The 21,761-nt window shown below is 36.2% G+C and overlaps 1 protein-coding gene across 2 annotated transcripts in view; it reads left to right on the top strand.

Annotated features, from left to right (window-relative positions):
• The first annotated feature begins 669 nt into the window (after nt 1-669).
• The window catches only part of LOC124276341 (protein O-linked-mannose beta-1,2-N-acetylglucosaminyltransferase 1-like), a 60,288-nt gene continuing 39,196 nt past the window's right edge, over nt 670-21,761 (top strand). The window contains exons 1-4 of one of the 2 annotated variants that reach the window (XM_046711971.1): nt 670-774; nt 9,220-9,317; nt 14,623-14,891; nt 17,173-17,266. In XM_046711971.1, the coding sequence (XP_046567927.1) occupies nt 14,760-14,891; nt 17,173-17,266 (226 nt within the window). In that variant the 5' untranslated portion in view covers nt 670-774; nt 9,220-9,317; nt 14,623-14,759. The remainder of the gene's footprint in view (nt 775-9,219; nt 9,318-14,622; nt 14,892-17,172; nt 17,267-21,761) is intronic. The other variant, XM_046711970.1, reaches the window with a different exon arrangement.

Below are 21,761 nucleotides of genomic sequence, written 5' to 3'. Positions count from 1 at the left end.
CTCGTCTTTCTCTGTTTCTATGGTATTTTTGATTGTATTTTGGAAGCTTAATTCTGCTGGCGAGTTTATGCAAATTGCTTGTATCCGGGCTTAGGTGTTAGCTCCAAGAAATCGGACACGTTCGTTATTCGAGGTGAAAACATCATATAGCGATATTTAGAAAGCGCTTTTACGAAAAAATGCGAGATGTAGTATACTTGCCGTGGGAACGTGATTTTCATTAAAAGAACGCGATACTCACGGCAAAAACGTGACAGTTTACAGGTTTGGAGACATGCTACCTGTCTGATTTCTCCAAATGTCTAAATAAGTGTTACATGAGGCGTACTGGAAACCCATTTATAATTTTCCGCCTTAAATTCTTAGCAGCAAACACACGCCACATGAATAATTAATGAGAAACACATAACCGAGATATATAATAATATAAATATCGTAGAATAGAAGGTGCTATACCCTTGTGTATAATATGCATGGTTTTGGGGAATTCCTTCTAAAGAGAGCACGTGATATATAATTAATAGTACATATACAAACGACAAGTATATATGAATGATAGTGATGGACTATAGGATAGTGATGCACTGACCAAATAATTGTAGTTACCGTGACTCTCGATATGTTTTTCGTGGTATTATGCAAAGCATCGATAGAGTTATGTCCCTTAGACCCGGTTTTGCCAGAGGCGTTTGTGAGTACACACAGTCGCATTTACCGATATAGTCCCTTTCAGCCTACGTCTAATCGTGTTTTTTTCTCGATACAAAGTATACGGTGAGTACTCACATAACCTGTCATTAGTATTTCACATTCTGTAACGTAAATTTTCTGAATGACTAAGTCCAGAGATACAGTGTAAATCTAAAAGTAAATCGTGCCTAATCCTGATTTAAGAAACCTGTTGTTACGGTTACTTTCATTATGTTTATATTACGGGTCTCTTTCATACGCTACGTGCCTCCATCATCAGCCCTATAGATGCTTGGTTTTTCAATGCTGAATACGATGATCGTCAAAAGAGACGAATTAATACCTTTTCCCCTCTTTTAACCAGTGTTATGTATATGACCCTCATCTTCAACCCTCACTTTTTATTAGAATAAAATTAAAAATATGTAACCACAGGTAACACAAACAAATACACTTTACGATTGTGAATTCAGTGAGAATTTTTCTGGATACCCATTACCATTTACTAGCATTTTAGGCGAAGCATAAGTGTTCAAAGCACTCTGAGTAGATCGTAAATGTTGCTTTTTTGACACATTATGAAATAGATTCATGACGTTATTTGGTGTATGTTTTTAAATGTAAAAATGCCTGATAGTTACTCAGAAGATTGAATTTCTAAAAATAGTGATTATATATTTGTGATCAGTGATATCTGTTTTGCAATAAATCACTAATGGTAATTCTAAAACATGGCCAATAAACCCAGTATCGGTTGGGATGTTTTGGAAACTATACATACATGGAAGTAAGCTTTCTGCCATACTGGTTAGGGTTGAAAAAATCATGTGTCATCAAAGTTTAGTCCTGAGATGTTTTATACCTCACAAATATTTCACACTCAAGTGCAACAAGTACATCACTGAATTCCTCATACATTTTAGAATAGAGTAACAAATGTTTGGTTGCACTGATAAACGCAGAAACAAATAACAACACACAGATAGTCAGATTGTTTCTGATTACTAATATCACATATTAATGTACAACGATTCTTGAATAAGGGAACATCCCTTGCAAACTCCTGCATACAGAGGTTAGCGATTTTCTACATTTAGCCTTGTCATGGACATATGCATGGACATATGCAATATGTTTTTTATCCTTTGAAAGTTTGATGAAAAATATTGCTAAAAATTAACACAATAAGTACACCATGTATCTAACCTGTGTTAGAATACACAAGTGTTTGAAGATGAAACGTGATTTTAACTGCAGCATGTATCTGTGTCCAATTAAGATACATGGTAAAAATATCTAATTGTATATATATTCAAGATATTATTTATGAGATAAAAGCAGTCATTTTATGTTCTGTCGAATCAGTGTGAAATTCTGGCATGCAAACTAAGATTATTTTTGTTTTATGAACGGAAAAAAATAAGGATATTTATCAAACAACATAACAGTGACATCTTTCTCCTAAATCACAATGACGTCAAATGTAATCATGTCATTTTTAGTAATTTCATCACCTTTGAAGTTTTACTCTATTAATAACTGAGTCAAAATACTCCTATCCAAGCAATATAGTATGAGAATCTAAGAACAATTCTACATATTTTATAGGGCCATCTATTTCTGTATTATTTTTTTCTCATGTAGTTCAATTTCACCACTTCTTATAATTTGAGATTCTACCGAAACATATCCTTTTACAATGTGCATCAAGAGAAAAAAATATGGCATCTAGAGGGTTAAATACTGATTTAAATCTTAATTATCATTTACATTATTACAAAAGTCAACAACTTGAAGGGCCAGTATATCATCTGTCTGCATGGCAGCAAACAATAGCCCATCACCCAGAGCCTGCTGAGCTCTGCACACTAATAGATTTCTGTTCCTAAGACCACACTGCAGCTGTAGATGTATCATGTTTTCAAAATTTCTCAAAGACACCTATTCAAAAGGAAGAAACAGCTGGCCTAGAACAAGCCTTTTGGTGTGCTCCGCTGACTGTAAAATCATTATATAGATATGCCACTGAAACTGTGGCTGTGATTTAACACCAAGCTTTCCACATTACTGTAAGGCTCACAATGTGATTGTTTCAGTGATGGCACAAGGTGGATAAATATGCAAAATGAAATATTTGTTCATGTCTCAGGACAGGTTCTCAATGAAAGTAAAACATTTCATGACATGTGTATCTAAATGGATAGACTTGTAAAACATGCAAAATGTGTGCAATATTGTGAATTAACCGTGAACATGATGTAAGATGTGATGATGTGTCAGAAGTACTAGGATGGCCCCAAGGAAATCTGGATAATGATCGCCATCATCCAAATGAGGCATATATATTGTAATCTATGCTTTGAGAAACACTGGCTTCTCATCCAATCAATCTGCAGTTTGTCAGTGTCTGCTCTAGCTTAGATTTACCAGGGCCACTTGGACCCCTTTGCCATAACATCAGGCATCCATCCAAGAACTGAGGGCTTTGTTTAATAGCACTATAATGTAACAAAGATAATGTAAAACAATGGGTGTGAAAATGAGAAACAAAAACAAACTGGTAAAGTTCGAAAGTGTTTGAGAAAGGTTAACGAGAGACATATATCCTTCTTTCATGACAAACGTGGATGACATTTTCCTAAACTAACTGGAAATGTGATAACATCATTCTTCCGATAACAGTGTCAACACAGTGTCAGTTGTTAAGACACTTTCATGAGACTGTATGTGTTCCAAGTAATGTTTGTGCATCTAAAATGCAAACAATGGGCCAACACTGCTCAGTACTTTGTAACTCACCTGTATATGCTGTAAGAAAAGCATTCCAACTTCATCTTCAAATTGCCTCTGTTAAAAACTGGGCTTGGGGGTAGCCTAGACTAAGGCTTAGTCTCTGAATATATATATAATTTTGATAGTAACAAACAAGCCCATTTATATTGAAAAGGAGCCCTAGGGAGACCAGAGATTCAGAACCTGAACCTGAGGAAATCTAGACTTGCTTTATTTAGGGCTTTAGCACTGCATAGAAGGCTTGGCAGTAGGGAAAATAATGTGGTTCAGGGACTGTGAGACAGACTAGGGTAGCCTTGTGTAAAGTGTTCGCTCATCATGCTGAAAAACCAGGTTCGATTCCCCACATGGTACAATGTGTGAAGCCTATTTCGGGTGTCCCCCGCTGTGATATTGCTGAAATATTGCTAAAAGTGGTGTAAAACTAAACTCACTCACTCACTCACTGTTATTAAATTACATTTGTGACGTCATTCTATTGTCTGCTCGCTCTATTACTTTTCAGGAATGGAGCGATGTGTACCAGTTTCAAATTAAAGCCTTCATTTTGTCATTTTGACATTTAATTTTGATAACAGAAATATTCCCAATACTTTGAATGTAATATCCTCGTAACTCTCCATTCCTTAAAAATAATGTGACGCGGCTCCATTATTTTCAAGGAATGGAGAGTTACTTGGACATTACTCTCTAGAAAACTTGACTGAAACCCAGTTAGTTGGACTGGGTTTGTATTGTTATCCCCCGCAACGCGTTTTGCGGGGGGTATTAAAATGGACTCCGTCCGTCCATGTACATTTGTCTTTTCCGGAGCAGAACTCTAAAACCGTTCACTATTTCTTCACCAAACTTGGCACATAGATAGATCTGGTGGTGTACTGGTGCCTTTTGGTAGTTTTGGAATTCTGAATAAAATATTTTTGGCATTTTCATGGCAACAAGTTTATATTAATGCCACTCCATAATACATGTGAAGGTTCACATTTGTGCATAATACATATTTATAGTGGTTATAACAAGTTATCTCTGAATAATAACAATCATTAATATCAACAATTTATCTTGGTTTTGTTTCGTGGCAAGTTGATACAAATAAAAATAAGAGAAGCTACAAAACTTTATGAATCAAAACGTTTTGATGTAATAATGAATTGATGGACTGACCGTAGAATATCCATATTCGTCTGATGAGATACTGAGTTATTGCCATTTAGCACATCCCGCAGGGTGAAACCTTTCACATAGAAATACGATTCGTATCGAATGGTATTATATTTAGGACACATGAAAAAATAGTGGAATACATCCACATAATCTTGTGAGCAGGAACAAGAAGCATTATCAGAAATGAAACGATTATACTTATCACTGTTTAAGTCACTGCCTCCCAGTCTAAGGCGGCAGTGTATTATTTAACAAAATCGACTACCAAAATTTAGATCGAACATTGTGTTGGTATTAACTTGTGGTGCGATTGAATTCTTAAACTGTCCAACAGAGGAAGCGTTTGTAGCATTTGTAGGTAGGTCATTCCACAGTTTAATTGTATCGGGCAAAACGATTTGGCATAATTAGTAGATTTGCAACTTTTAGTCTGATAATTTTCATTATTCCTAAGATTGTAGTTACTGTTATCAGAAACCTTCTCTGGAGCAAGATCACAAAGATAGTCAGGAACCATATGGTTTACCATTTTGTCAAATAATGTTAATTTAGAAGCTTCTCTCCGTTTCAATAAGGAAGTCAGGTTTGTCTCATGATATAGTTTCGCATGGCTTGTACCTCTAACTGCACCGCATATTGTGCGTAAGGCATCTAAGTGAAGGTTTTCTAGTGACAAGGACTGTTCGTTTGTACAATTGTCCCAGAGATGACAGCAATAGTCAAATAAAGGTATGATAAAGGATTTATACATTATTTCGAGAGTTTTGCGTGATAGTCTATATTTAAAACTACGAAGGCAATTTCATTAATGTGGGAATGCCAGAGGAGGTTTTCCTGAAAAATAATGCCTAGGTGTTTATGAATCTGCACTTCATTTATAGGTGTACCATTCATCGAGAGGGGAGGTTTCGTAGAAGGTTTCGTTTTGTGTGAAAACTGGATAGTTTCAGTTTTGTTTGGATTAAATATTACTTGCCAGGTTTCCGCCCATTTAGATATTCTGTCTAAATCTGAGTTAAGAATAAATGCACTCGTATGGGGATCGTCGATTATTACGTAGAGTGATGTGTCATCTGCGAAAAGGCGTATATTACTTTCGATTCCATCAACTATGTCGTTTATGTATATTAAGAATAAAAGAGGTCCAAGGACTGATCCTTGGGGCACTCCGGCTATTATCGGTTTTAATTCTGATTTGTAACCTTGGATAACTACTCTTTGCATTCTATTTTGCAAATAACTTCCAAACCATTTCAGTAACTTCCCATCTACATGGGAACATGATTTTAGTTTATGGATAATCCCTTTGTGCCAAACTTTATCAAATGCCTTGTTTATATCGCAGAATACTGCTCTTACTTCTTTTCCGTTGTCTATAGCTTTAGCAATAAAGTTATACAAATGCGTGAGTTGGTAAGCTGTTGAATGTCCTTGCATGAATCCAGATTGAAAATTTGAGAGGCAATTGTTATCTCTCATGAAGTTAAAGACATATTTTAATATACATTTTTCAAAGACCTTGGATAAACAAGATGTTAAGGCAACAGGTCTATAGTTCGAACAGTCGTTAATATTACCTTTCTTGTGGATTGGTATAACTGATGATTCTTTCCATATGTCTGGGAAAACTGATGTTTGAAGTGACTTGTTAAAGAGGTTAGTTAATGCTAGTGACAAGGAGGGGGATACCAAACGTATGAAGTGGTTTCCATTACCATCTGGTCCACTCGCTTTCAACATCCTGCTTTGTAAGATATAAATTCCTCATATATTTACTATTATTGTTTAAGGTCATATTTGGAAGATCCTTATTAGGGTCTGCGATTGTTGCCTGGTCAATAAAGTATTTAAAATGTTTGCTAATGATCCTGGTTCTTGATAGACTTCGTTATTGTGGGTAATAGGAGGAAAGGAGGTACTTTCAGATTTTCTGTTCATATACTTTTTAACTAAACTTTTTTTCGCTATTTTATGTTGTCGATTTCGTTTTCGCATGAGTTTGCGAATGTTATTATTCATCCAGGGAGTATCTTTACATCTTATTGTAACAATTTTGTTTGGTATATTGGAATCGCAGATGTGAGATAAGGTTTTCACAAATGCACCTGTGCTCACATTTATGTCAGGTGATGACAGTACGTTTTCCCAATCAGTATTATCAACGTGGATTCAGATATCGTCTTTGTTTACCAATGTGTAATCGTAAACTTTTCTCAGATATATTTTCATTGACTTCATACATTCTTTTATTGTTACGGATACTGGACAATGATCGCTACAAAAAGGTTCTAAAACATTTGACTCTTTCACCATATCGAGACGAGAAACAAATATCAAATCAATAAGGGTTCTACTGTTTTGGGTGACTCTGGTTGGTGAGTTTATAAGTTAATGCAAACCGTAAGCCACCATAAGATTGTTTATTTTAGCGTCTAATTTGTTGTAAATATCAATGTTAAAATCTCCAACAATGATTGTATCTAAATCCATATCCATTGCATCCCAAATCGATTGATCTAACAAGTTCCAATACTGCTCACTTTTGTCTGCTCTATAGAATAAACCCACTAGATACTTCCTGCTTTTGTAGCGGAGCTCTATCCATAGTGCTTCCAGACCAATCTTATCTAAGGTTTCTACTCGTTTGGCGATGAATGTGTTCTTAATGTAGACAGCGACCCCACCACCCTGTGTAAGTCTATCTTTTCTAAAGGGACACTGAAAGCTTGGAATAAAAATATTACTATCTAAAATACCTTCATGGAGCCAGGTTTCTGTCAAACAGATAACGTCATATTCGTTCAGTTCTAGACCTATGAGTTCAATTTTATCTTTAACACTACAGGCATTTAAATGGATAATTTTAAGATCAGTATAACACCTTGGACCTGGGTTGGAATGGATATCACCACAGAGTAATAGCAATAAGGTTAGGAGTAGAGATATTCTAGCATCGTAAAGGCACGTCATCATTACTACAAACTTTCGAAAGTTTAATAAATGTGTTTTTTCAGAAGAGATTTTTAGAGAGAACAAACCCACTGATTGCCTGTATTGAGAAATGTTAACTGGCATTATCGGTCGTTATGAGATCAAATGAATGGCGACAATGTTGGGGATACAAACTAGAACTGGTATAAACTGACCACGAAACATGAATTAAGTCACGTCTGCAGTAATTGTTGTAAAGAAAGGTAAAAAGTTACATTAAAGAAGGCAGATTATAACCATGATCTGCCGGTTAGAGAGGGGAAAAGGACATTCATGGAGTTTACAAGAAAACGACTCTTAAATTTAGAAACACCAACTGTGAAAAGAAATTGTAAACCCATTACGAGATGTAAACCTGCATACTAAAACACATGCAATAAAAAAAAAGACATATATATTTGTCGTATAATGTTGATTACCTTCAATAACATGAAAGTGAAGGGGAAAAACACACACAAGAGACCAACAGAAAGTCCCCAATACAATCAAGCTAACATAATGAAAAAGAAACTTACAGTACACGTGGAATCACGTTGCGCCATGTCAATATCGCATGCTTTTCTTGTGCATATCTGTTTTCATGCCATTTCATATCATGTCGAGCATGATTAAAGTGTGCATCAAGCAGGATTAACTGTTTCTACAAGTTTATAAGCGTTATGGCTGATTTCCCGTAATACCGAGATGCATTGCATAATATTGTGATGTAACTCGGTTTGCACAGTTTAAACACATTAGGAATATATCTACAACGGGATATTAAGAAATATGATAGGATTGCAACATTGAATGAAGTAAATTTAACCACAGTATCATCAATGCACTCTTCTCCCAGGCGGTATGCCGTTTTCATGCTAGTTCAAACCGTGACATACATGATTAAGTGGGGAAACAAGATTTACTCATTTGCAAAACATCACTGAGATGACTCGTAAATACAGAAACACATAATGTTTGTATTCTCCGTTATGTAATAACATTATTAAGGTAATAAGTCATTCAGAGTGAGTGCATACTAAAACACATGCAATCAAAGAAGACATATATATTTGTCGTATAATGTTGGTTAACTTCAATAACATTAGCATGTTGTAAGTGCTCTAAGCACGTGAATAAACTGACTCAGTACTTCCTTTTGAAACTTGGACGATACAATTTAATACATTTAAGTCAGAGAATGAGTTGAATTTTTGTAAATAAACATGATAAACATGTAAACGAAAGTAAAGATACAATAGTAGGATAGAAACTTTGATCTTTTCAGATATATCATGTTGCTTGGTATACCAAAATTTCAAAATTACAACATATGTACTTTTGATGGTAAAATGTTTTCAGTAACACTTAAAACTGTTCTTGGATCAATAAAAAAAATGTAAGCCAAGCTGTTGAAAAATGTAAGCTAAATTTGATTTATTTATTTCGTCATGGAGACATCTAAACAGACATGACAATACGAACAATATCGTGTCAGTCTTGATGGGATAAACCATTGAGATGGGGAAGGTTCGTGGTTAATTATGGATGTTGGCACCTGGGTTGGGAATTAACTAGTTATTCAGTGTACATAACGCTTTTCAGTAGTGACCAACGACAGAGAAACAGGCAGGACAGCTCTTGCAACATTCCTGGACTTGTTCCTCAGTTGTCCACCTTCAGTTGCAAACTTTTCTCATTTGGTGAGTTTTACATTCTCCACATTCAGTTGCAGGTGTTTCTAAACCTTCAACATCAAACATTTCTCATTTGCTGTGTTTACAAGTTTGGGTGTGAGTAAGTTGAAAATGCCTTTGGTCACAGTTAACATGGATGTCTATCAATTTGTTGATATAACATATCATGGAAAATATTTGCTTGTATACAGGAAATACTGGAATGTTCAATAAGCATTTATGGAATCTACTGAATTAGGAGATAAACCTACTGTGTGGGAAAATCAGAGGTATATAACAAAATTATAATAGCTCTAAATTTGATTTGAAACCGAACACTTATTTACTGAAGTCATGGTAGAATGTGATATTTGTAAGGTGATGGGTCCAAGCTCTTCAGACAATGATTAAAACTATCATTTGATTTGCTATTTTTAGCAATTGCTATAAGAGTGTTCATCAATCAGTGTGTTTGTTTGAACAATGTCGAATATTTTGTACTCAGAATTTGGAATGTTAATCACATTAAATAAAATTCTAACCCACATATTTATGCCCCCCGCCATATATGGCAGGGGGCATATAGGGTTACCCTCCATGTCCGTACGTCCGTACGAAACAGGGAATGTACTCTATCCACTTCTCCACAAAAAACGCTCTGTGGAATTCAATGAACTTATACATGGGCTTTCTTGGGACTCTAATGGTATGCATCTCATATTTTGTTTTTGTATTTTATTGTTTTTCTGTAAGTTTAGAGACATTTGAACTTAGGTACATTTTGCTGAATTTCTCTATGATGATAGTGTAATAGGGGATGAAGTCTATCCACTTCTCCACAAAAACTGCTCAACAGAATTGAATGATCTTCCACATGTCTTTCGTAGGGACTCTAAAGGTGTGCATTTTATAATTTTTGGTGCAATTTCTTAATTTTGTCACTTTTACAGATGTTTGAACTTCGTTGAATTTTGTTCTATTCAGCCTGTTCGTTCCATCTAACAGGGGGGTGTACGTTATCCACTTCTCCTCAAAAACTGCTTTATGGAATTCATTTAGATTACACATGTGCTTTATAGGGACTCTAAAGGCGTGCATCTCATATTTTGATTTTGTATTTTATGTATTTTTCCAATTTTAATGCCGTTTGAACTTACATAAATTTTGTTGAATTTCTAGCTGAATATAGTGTTATAGGGGATGAAGTCTATCCACTTCTCCACAAAGCTGCTCAACAGAATTGATTGAGCTTCTACGTGTGTTTCATTGGGACTCTAAAGGTGTGCATCTCATACCTTGTTCATCCAATTTCTTAATTTTGGCACTTCTACAGATGTTTGAACTTAGTTGAATTTGGTTCTATTCATCCTGTTCGTCCCATACGACAGGGGGTGTACTTTATTCACTTCTCCTCAAAAAACACTGCACAAAACTCATTTAGCTTACATATGTCTTTTATAGAGACTCTAAAGGTGTGCATATCATATTTTGTTTTGTATTTTATAGTTTTTTGTATGTTAAGAGACATTTGAACTTAGATAAATTTTGTTGATGATAGTGAAATAGGGGGATTAAGTCTGTCCACTTCTCCACAAAAACTGCTCAACAGAATTGATTAAGCTTATACATGTATTCCATTGGGACTCGAAAGGTGTGCATCTCATAGTTGCGTAGATGTTTATTGAACTTGTTCGTGAATTTTGTTTAATTATTGATCTTTATATGTCTTATGAATGTCAGCGGGGGCATCCGTGTCGCTGGACACAATTTTTCTTGTTTAATAGCTTGTTTTCCCAGAATTATGTCTTCACTTGCTGGGTATTTTTGAGGAATTGCAATTTGTAATGACTATAAAATCGGTTTTCATGTGTTTACAAATAACTTCTATAAACACAAGATGAGTAGATGTATTGTTAAACCACACTGCCACCAGGATAATATATTCTTCTTGTTGGTCAATGGGACCAAAGAATAAAAATAACATAATCAATATGATATTATCATTTTATTGGAATAATATACAAATTCAATGATTATATAAATTCTAATAAATACTGATTATTTAAATAAATTTATAATTTTATTTACAAGACTCTATTTGCAATAAGCTCCCAGTTTATTAGTAATTATTGTGTAACTAACATGTCTGAATTTTCGGAGTGTTCTCATTTTGCCTGCAAGTATTGTTTAGGGATTGAAAAAGTGGAGACGCGGTACTAATCCATGTAACATCAAGAACAATGGGGATTAGTGGACTACAGTCAACTTTAACCATTAATATAAATGTAAGTTTGCCAGCAAATAAGGAGAAGCTGTACAGTTTATCACATTTTGTTTATTGCATATGAACTGTGTTCAGAGTTGTCAGTGAGTGAACTTGGTGGTTAGTGAATTCGGTCTCCACTTACTCGAACAGACTATAAGTGTGCAAGATGTGGACTGTTAATCCTAACCCGCTTATAGCCAATCAAAGTGCAGGCAGAAAGAGAATACACCAACTTTCCATGTGTATATTACAGATATTTGCAGGAAAAAGCTGCACCCAAAGGCAGTGTTGGAAACTATTTTACAGCTCATTGGACTTTATGACCAGTAACTTTCAAATCAGCTGGTCCGAACAAGAATCAGTGGCCCTGTCAATATTCATCATGTCGTAACAATGAAGAAGTTATCAGTATACAGTTGATTAGTGGTGGTCTGATTAATTGAAATAATTGAAGATTGGTCACAATGACTAAACAACCAAGCAATCGATCATGTTTTCTCATAATCAAGCACAAATGATTTTGGAACAATTGTTTTCATTGACAATATTTTTCACAAGGTTGGTTTTCTCTGTTACATTTAATTAGCACTACAACTACAAGCTTGTTCCAAGTCATGATTGAAATTATCTTTAAGACTACAGGACATTTATGTTCCTGACAAACTAGTCATCCTTTAAAGATGTGAAATTTGCAAATGCATTTTGTGCGAATTGCAAAAAAACCCGAAAGAACTACATGATTTTTCTGTATTTTTTTGTGCATTAACAAACATAACCAGGAATATTTGATAAATGATGCTAACCAATTATTTTCGATGATTGATCGGTTGTAATGAACCAATCATTGATTAAGATTTTTTAACCAATTCCCAAAACTACAGTTGACATAATCTGATAATCAACACAAACATTGCATTATTATAATGAAGAAGCTGTTTTCTGTACATACTGTGAATAATGTGGACCAAAGTTATAATTATTGGTAACTGCCAGTTGTCTGTGTTTGCCGCGATTAGGACCCCTTCGCGGGGGATCGACTTATGCACGAAACATACCATTTTGACACTGATTTTAAGGGTCAAGTTTGGGGTTGTCTTATCCATGGGGTCGTCTTATAGACGGTAATATACGGTAATTGTGTTCAGTTCAATGATCGGAGAGTGTGTATAGTTTTCTGTAATGCACAATTTGTATTTTTGTCAAGTTTTAGTTTTTAATTAACCTCGCAAGTTGTCATCTGACATAAACCTGATTTCTGTTTATATGTGACAATGACCTTGTATCATTTTCTTAATTCAAATTCACAGGCCTCCGAGTGGAATGGCGGCAATTTCAAACTCTGCACAAAGGGTATATAGTTGCCTTGTAACTATTATTGAAAAAGGTTTAGTTTCATTTTATAACATTTAATTCATTGTGTATGGTTCTTACAGGCTTACCCCTTGATAGCTAAGATATATTTGAAGACATCTGGTGCTAAAATGGGCATCAAATCAGTCCTTAAACATGTTTAAGGATGGTGCTATGAATGAGCTGTCACATTACATTGACTCACTCTGAGCATCATGCTGGAGGGAATGACCCCATCATCCATCTCTCTGTAGTTCCCAGGGTAAATCAGACATGCTGTCGCCCTGATGTACTGTGGTATAATTCTCAATCAACAATCACAACCAGATCGCTCAGCATGCTCAGTGTTGCAAGACTTGTTGCCCTAGTCCTGGTTATAAGTCAACATTAACATTCTTTCTTTGTCATGGATCTATGAACACAATGTTCTTATAGTCATCCTGATGGTTGTAAGCCCATGTTAAAGTATAGGAGCTTTGATCACCTCAGGGCAACGATTGCTCTGATTTCAGGCAATAGTTTAAGGACCTGGCCCCGATTTCTTGAAACAAACAAACAAACGAAAGTCTGAATTTTGACTTAAGTTACAGTTTTTACTCAAATTTGAGAAAACGCAGGAAATGGCAATCCCATAATATACTGAAATCGATGTTTAACTCAAACTTAGTAGACAATTTGGGTTTGGTAGATAGGTTACATGAGTTGTTTTGTCTTTTAGGTTTTAGAAATGCGACTGAATTAGAAACTCATCTGTTTCAAATTGTCAAACTCAGTTTTAAATTTGAGTAAAAACTTAAGTTTATTTCAAGAAATCAGGGCCAGATGTCCGTTGTTCCAAAATAGGGATTTTTTCGAACCTATTACAAAGCAGATTTATCTTGACATTAACAATAATGGGAAAAAAGCACTAAATGTCCTTTTCTTTATATAAGGGAAAAACAGTTCTCATCATCAAACCTTTAATATTATCATGATTATGAATAATCATGACCTTGTGGGTATTTGCTAATTCCAACTTCAGAATCTTTAGCAGTATTTGATGTAACCATGATGTTGAATGAGTAGGACAATTACCTTATGAAATAACCAGTAAATTCACCTTTATCTGGCATTGGGATTGCTCACCACTGTAGACTGCCTATTGAACAAGTAAGAATCATTTAGTCAGAACTGTTAAATCTTTCTCTGCCTGTCTGGAAATATTAACAACGCCCTTGAAAACCTTATGCTATCTGCCAAGACATCATGTACAGGATAAGAAGTTTTACGACCATGAGCTATTGGACCACATGTCTCTGTGTAGAGTTGTCTCCCTTAGGTGTAAGGGGTGCAACTGTAATTTGAATCTGAGAATAACCGAATTATGATTCTTGATTTGTCAGGAACGTGCTAATGGATTCCACTAAGGAACACCATCATTGCTCCAACACTGGCAGAAAGTCATGTACCTGAAATGCTTTTCAGGCCCACTAAACCCAACCAGCCCACTGACTACAACAACAAAAGTGTATGCAGTGTGTTGATTGATTCCTTCCTGTCCAGACAGCCAGACCTGTTACAGGTCATATTGTTGAACTGGCACAGACTTTCACTCATCACCTTCATCACGCGGACACTGGCTGGATGCAGCATAGCTCTCAAAACAAAAATATTAACAATATGGGTGGGATTACACATAAATATAGCTATTATTGATACGCAATAATTAACTTTCAGCCCTTCAAGAACTGCAGTCATAGTCTATTGACACCAACAATGAATCGTATCGATAGAGGAGACAAGGATCTATACTGCTGTCACTGAGAGTTACAAGTTGAGGCTGTCTTCAAGAATCACGTGACTTCAGATCCAGCATGATGGACAACTGGGTGCCTAACCCCAGGGCCAAGCCCTATGTCCCTCGTGGTCGCCCCCAGAGGGGCAATGTGTATGGTCAGCATATTCGCAGTTACAGCAGCAGACGATGCATATCCAAAGTATTGCAGGTAAGATTATTGTGCTTGATGGTTTCAGGGTTGAGGATTTCTTTACTCAGAGCTTATATTTTGTTGTACATACAGCTTACACAAATATTTCAAATCCCTGGCTAACTTTCAGTGTGTTTTATATATAAAACAAAACATTGAATACTGATCATGATATTACTAAAATGATATTTTCCAGCGGTGTAATTTGTTTGTTTGAATGTGTTTTTTTTTCAGATACTGTTTATTGAATGGTCTGGTACAGAATGATTTCATTGTAACATGTTTTGAAATGGTTAATTTCTTGATGGCTGTTTCACAGTATTGAAACATTGTCACACAAAGGTTCATACTGTGATGGACTGGTCGAGATCTTTGATTATGATGTTGCCTAATGGTGTTTTTTTTGGTATAGTAGCAAACAGAGGGGATGTTTTATAGGTAGGTTGACTTAAGAATTTACTCTAAGTTTGTTCGTACTAAATTGTAGAACAGAATCAGTTTTGTCAATAGAATGTTATTGTAATGTCATACCGTGGCTTGTTGAAGAGGTGCTGCATTAGGAAGTTGACTGTAATGTTACACAATGGTTGGTTTCATGGTATACTAGTTTAGAGATGTAATGTTACACAATGGTTGGTTTCATGGTATACTAGTTTAGAGATGTAATGTTACACAATGGTTGGTTTCAGGGTGTACTGGTTTAGAGATGTAATGTTACACAGTGGTTGGTTTCAGGGTGTACTGGTTTAGAGATGTAATGTTACACAGTGGTTGGTTTCAGGGTGTACTGGTTTAGAGATGTAATGTTACACTGGTTGGTTTCATGGTGTACTGGTTTAGAGATGTAATGTTACACAGTGGTTGGTTTCAGGGTGTACTGGTTTAGAGATGTAATGTTACACAGTGGTTGGTTTCAGGGTGTACTGGTTTAGAGATGTAATGTTACACAGTGGTTGGTTTCAGGGTGTACTGGTTTATAGATGTAATGTTACACAGTGGACTGGTTTCATGGTGTACTGGTTTAGAAGATGTAATGTTACACAGTGGTTGGTTTCATGGTGTACTGGTTTAGAGATGTAATGTTACACAGTGGTTGGTTTCATGGTGTACTGGTTTAGGGATGTAATGTTACACAGTGGTTGGTTTCATGGTGTACTGGTTAGAGATGTAATGTTACACAGTGGTTGGTTTCATGGTGGACTGGTTTAGAGATGTAATGTTACACAGTGGTTGGTTTCATGGTGGACTGGTTTAGAGATGTAATGTTACACAGTGGTTGGTTTCATGGTGGACTGGTTTAGAGATGTAATGTTACACAGTGGTTGGTTTCATGGTGTACTGGTTTAGAGAGGTGCTGTTATAGGAAGTTGACTGTAATGTTACCCAATGGCTGTTTTCAGGGTGGACTGGTTTAGAGTTTAGAGAGGTGCTGTTATAGGAAGTTGACTGTAATGTTACCCAATGGTTGGTTTCAGGGTGGACTGGTTTAGTTTAGAGAGGTGCTGTTTAGGAAGTTGACTATAGTCATGTTACCCAATGGTTGTTTTCTGGGTGGACTGGTTTAGAGAGGTGCTGCTGTTAGGAAGTTGACTATATTGTTACACAATGGTTGTTTTCAGGGTGGACTGGTTTAGAGAGGTGCTGTTTTAGGAAGTTGACTGTAATGTTACACAATGGTTGTTTTCAGGGTGGACTGGTTTTAGAGAGGTGCTGTTTTAGGAAGTTGACTATATTGTTACACAATGGTTGTTTTGCAGGGTGGACTGGTTTAGAGAGGGCTGTTTTAGGAAGTTGACTATATTGTTACACAATGGTTGTTTTCAGGGTGGACTGGTTTAGAGAGGTGCTGTTTTAGGAAGTTGACTGTAATGTTACACAATGGTTGTTTTCAGGGTGGACTGGTTTTTCAGGGTTACACAATGTTTTCAGGGTGGACTGGTTTAGAGAGGGGCTGTTTTAGGAAGTTGACTATAATGTTACACAATGGTTGTTTTCAGGGTGGACTGGGGTAGCCTAATGGTTAAAGCTTTAGGAAGTTGACTAATCCCCACATGGGCACAATGTGTGAAGCCCATTTCTGGTGTCCCCACTGGTTTAGAGTTGCTGAATTTTAGGAAGTTGACTGCGTAAATGTCAGTCAGTCAGTCAGTTTTCAGGGGGGACCGGTTTAGAGAGGTGCTGTTTTAGGAAGTTGACTGTAATGTTACCCAATGGTTGTTTTCATAGTGGACTGGTTTAGGGTTTAGAGAGGTGCTGTTATTAGAAGTTGACTATAATGTTACACAATGGTTGGTTGCAGGGTGGACTGGTGCTGGTTTTGTTGGTGACAGTGTTCATCAATATCACCTTTATTCTGGACACAAGCAAGAAACTGCGACACAAACCAAGTTCAGGTGAGAGATACAAGCACATCCTAATCCAGATTTATTAAGCTTGCCACAAGTATTATAAGCCTTGTTGGTCTATGAGATATGTTTTTAATCCTTTCATTTAAACATGATAAACCTGAAAGTGAGAATTAGACTTGGTTCATTTGAATAGTGTCAAGTCTGGTGCTTGTGAGTGAGTGAGTGAGTGAGTTTTATGCTCTATTATAGTATTCCAGTAATATCACTGCAAGGGACACCAGAAAAGGGCTACATACATTGTACCCATGTAGGGAATCGAACCCAAGTCTTCAGTGTGACGAGAGTACTAGTAGTGTTCGCTCGACACAAGAAGGCCTGGTTTAATTCCCTGCTGTGACATTTCTGAATTATGTATTAAAGTGACATAAAACCACATTCACTGACACAAGGCATGCATGTGGTATGTGGTATGTGGTATGTGGTATTTCATATTGCATAACCTGGACACGGTCAAAGCAGCTGTTTACAGGTATAGGTATCGGCCATTAAAAATATAATCAATATTCATCAACTTAATGAGATAAGTGAATATTTCATTTAATAAGTGACAATATATATATGAAGTTCAGAATGCCATGTTTGAGGCTTTTGAGTTTTAGTCCTTTCACATACTCATCAACCCTTCTTGCATGGTTTGTTAAGCCATGTTGACAGTGGTAAGTCAGCTATGTGAATACAAGGCCTACTGTTTCAAGATGAAACTGGAGTGGGGGAGTGTCCTAGTGGTTAAAGCGTTTGCTCATCACGCTGAAGATCCGGGTTCGATTCCCAACATGGGAACAATGCATAAAGCCCATTTCTGGCGTCCTCCACTGCTAAAATCAGCGTAATTATACTCATTCACTCACTCAAAATGAAACTTTATATGTCAGCGAAATCCAGATGTTGCAAACTTGTGTAACTTTTAAGATCATGGCATTTATGTTTTGCATCTGGAAAATGCAGCCTATGTGTTATTTGGACTTAGACTGATAGCACTAAAACTGGTTATTGTTGTGTGTTAATGGAGGATTACTGTTTCTCCGGGTCACCCAGGTTTGGGATGCATATTAGAAGCATCCACATTGAAGATAATCATTATTTTCGTATTATAAGGCTGTCTCAAAAGATCGATAATCGGAAATATCGTCGATGGGAAGAATTATTGATGATTATCAATATGAAAATTGTGTCATCGATATTATCCGTACATAAACTGTTGCAATGAAATATAGCACTAATTTACCGACACAATACACCAAGCTACACCCTTATTTCTGGACTGCTTCTAAATTATGTTCAGAACACTGTTTTGTTCGCAAATCCATACATAAGCATGTCACTACTCACCAGTGATGTGATTTTGTCTAGACGTTTTAGCCATTTTTGTCCAAAGTTAATTTTACGATAATTATCGATAATCGATTGATATTTAGTTAATGATTATCGAAGTCTTTGATCTATATCGATAGCAGGCCCTACATTCTTACATCATGTACTTGTTCTTTCATATTTTCACCTGAGGCAATCAGTGACATAAATATTTTTTACACCAATAGCGTCATGAATTCTTCATGAGAAATGGATAGAGAAGGATTATATATCATTGTTCAGGTGCTAATGGATTGTTTCAGCTTTGGAAATCAATAGTAATCTATTCTTTGTGATCAATCGTGCATATGGAACGATTGTCCCATTGACAGGTATTGTTTGGGGGAAATTCTCTGATGTCCACGGGTGAAACTCAGAAATTATGGGTAGAAAATGTGATTCTGCATTCTGCTGTGAATTCTATTTCCTATATTATATTGACTTTATATCCTAATTTGATACAGGTACATCAAATTGTAACTAATTATGAAAGTGAAGGTGTCATTGTTAGGCTGTGTTTTGACCACACAATTCTGCTAAAGTTATCTCAATAAAGGCACGATGTCACACATTTTCGACAATATTTTGGCCTATATTATACATATTAGGGCATATGCACTCACTTTAGCTTCCTATTGATGCAATACTATACTTATTGTCCCTTACGACTTCCCTGAACTTCGAGGCGGACAGCTTCCAAACAGGGAACACTTGCCATATATGGAACTTAAACAATTGCTTCATACATCGAAAACTGTCACACACGGTGTTGTCAGTGTTTGCCAAACTGGTTTCAATCACAAGTTGTGTGTAGGATATTCGTAAAGAGCGCTCTATAACTCTATAACTCTTGAAATAGTGTTCGGCTGGTAGTGGGGTGAGATTCAATTTAATGCAACATTGAATTAATTCATTTGAACTTTATAATTCAGTATTGTCATCTACATAGGTAATTCTGGGGAGAATAAATCATATGGAAGCGTCCCTGTGGGCTGAACGTTAGTATTATTGAGAGAAATGCATTATTATCATTTTAGAGAAGTGTGGTGTCACCTTGTGCCTTAAAGGACAATTGATCTTGCTTGTGAGTTTCATTCAATAAGCCAGCAACATTTCACTGGACTTTCCTCTGTACTCACTCACTCACTCACACTTAAACAAAACTTTACTAATGTTAAAAGTGGTGCTAAATTCATATCACTTTATTTAGCATTTTATATTCAAATCAAAGTCAAAACAAACCACGACAGCAAATGAAACCAAGGTAGTTTTCTTCTTGAATCATTGCTGTGGCTGTATCTATAAATATTTCTTAGTAGTTGCATATGGAAGATGGGGATAACAAACAGCCATTGTAGTGGAAAGATTGAAGCAGGTTCTTTTTCTTTTTTACATTACAAACAGGGATGAAAGAATTGTAGGAACCATGGGATAGTGTTAGACTGATTCGAGTACTACTTTTGTGTTAAGTCCCATCCGGGATTCAAGCCCACACTCTCTGAGATAAGAACCTACTTGCCAGCACACAAAGTCAGTGATCTAACCCTCTCTGCTATCGCACATAAAACTGGAAGTGTGACAACTTGTAATCTAATCATGTACTTTTTGTAGCCCTCTGACAAGGGTTATTGGTAATTAAGAGTGTGGCTTCAAATTCCAGATGGATTCAACTAAAAAAGTTCTAAAATCCGTACTTTACTGAGAAAGTGTAATCCAAAATATGCGCTAGGTTACAGAAAGACAGGTTTTAACTTCAGATTTGATTCATTAACTTGTGTTTAGCTCATTGTCAGACACTGGGATAGATGTACCCATACAAGATTACATCACACGATGTGAAACACATTGAACTTTCATTCTCTGGGACTTGGCAGAGACTCTTACAAGACTGTACATCAGTATCGATTGTTGTCCTTAATCATTTCGATTCATGGTTAATTAATGTCATAATTGTATTCATTGAGTCATGCATTGAAATGCAACAGTTACGCTGTACATTATCATGATAATTGCTTTAAACATGTTAAAGATATCGATGTTATCAATACTAGTCAAATAATCATGATAATTGCTTCTCTCCCTGTTCAGGTTTGTTTTGTCTCCTAGAATCAATGTGTCTACTGAAAGAGATGCAGATTTCTATATGGTGTTACTGTACGGAGGCTTTGATTGATTTTATCATTGTTCTTTCATCCTAAGGGAAAAGGCTTTTTGTACATGCTTTATCTTACTAATGAAGTATACAGTGTCATGACAAGACATGTGCAGATATCTTTGGTTGTGTTTTGTATGCTTGCCCTTGTCACCACTCCAGGTGTCTTCAGTGCTATTCAGTAGTTTGTTCAGATGGATGTCATTCCAGTGCAGTCTCCATTTGTAGATAATTACAGTGTGACCAGAAATTATTCAGCATTTTAGGAATATGTTTAATTGGATTTCTAGTGTAAACAACCATGACCAGCTATCAAGTGCTTGGTTTCATTCAAGAGAGACAACTCCGTTAAGCCTTTTTCATTAGTTTGTGAAGAGTTATCCCCCCTTTGTTTATTTGCTAGCAGACGACATTTTAAGTGATCCTCAGTATGGATGATTTAGAGAAGAGGAAGTTGATTTTAGAGTATTATAACAAGGACATCAGATCAGCTAAAGTGATTTCAAGTAGAACAGGCATCCCTTTGTCCACTGTTTATCGTGTTTTGAAAAATATTGCAAATGGATATGGCATTGAGCACCAGGGAGGCGCAGGTAGGCCCAGAAAATTGACTGTCGGTGACAGGAGGCGGCTTGGTATTCTTGTTTCTAAAAACAAACGGAGTTTAGAAAACTTAAGGTTGGATATGATTGATAGAGGAACTGTGTCTGTCTGTAAGGAGACAATTAGAACTGAGCTGCATGCAATGGGTTGGCAGAAAAGTCGAGGAATTCCATCACCAATCATGAAACCTGAACAAAACGAGCGAAGGTTGAACTGGTGCTTACAGCATAGAAATTTTAACTGGGACAATGTGATTTTCTAGGATGAAAGTTCTGTGTAGGTGTTTCCTAATACACTGAAATTCTGGACCAAACAAACTGAAAAACATTTGTATCAGCACCCAAAGTACAGTCCGAAATTTAACATGTGGGGTGG

This window comes from Haliotis rubra, unplaced genomic scaffold (genome assembly GCF_003918875.1).
Source record: "Haliotis rubra isolate DU_JTF1 unplaced genomic scaffold, ASM391887v1 Scf208, whole genome shotgun sequence".
Taxonomy (NCBI): Eukaryota; Metazoa; Mollusca; class Gastropoda; order Lepetellida; family Haliotidae; genus Haliotis; species Haliotis rubra.
The sequence above is the reverse complement of the archived record's forward strand: the minus strand, read 5'-3'. Positions and strand labels throughout refer to the sequence as shown.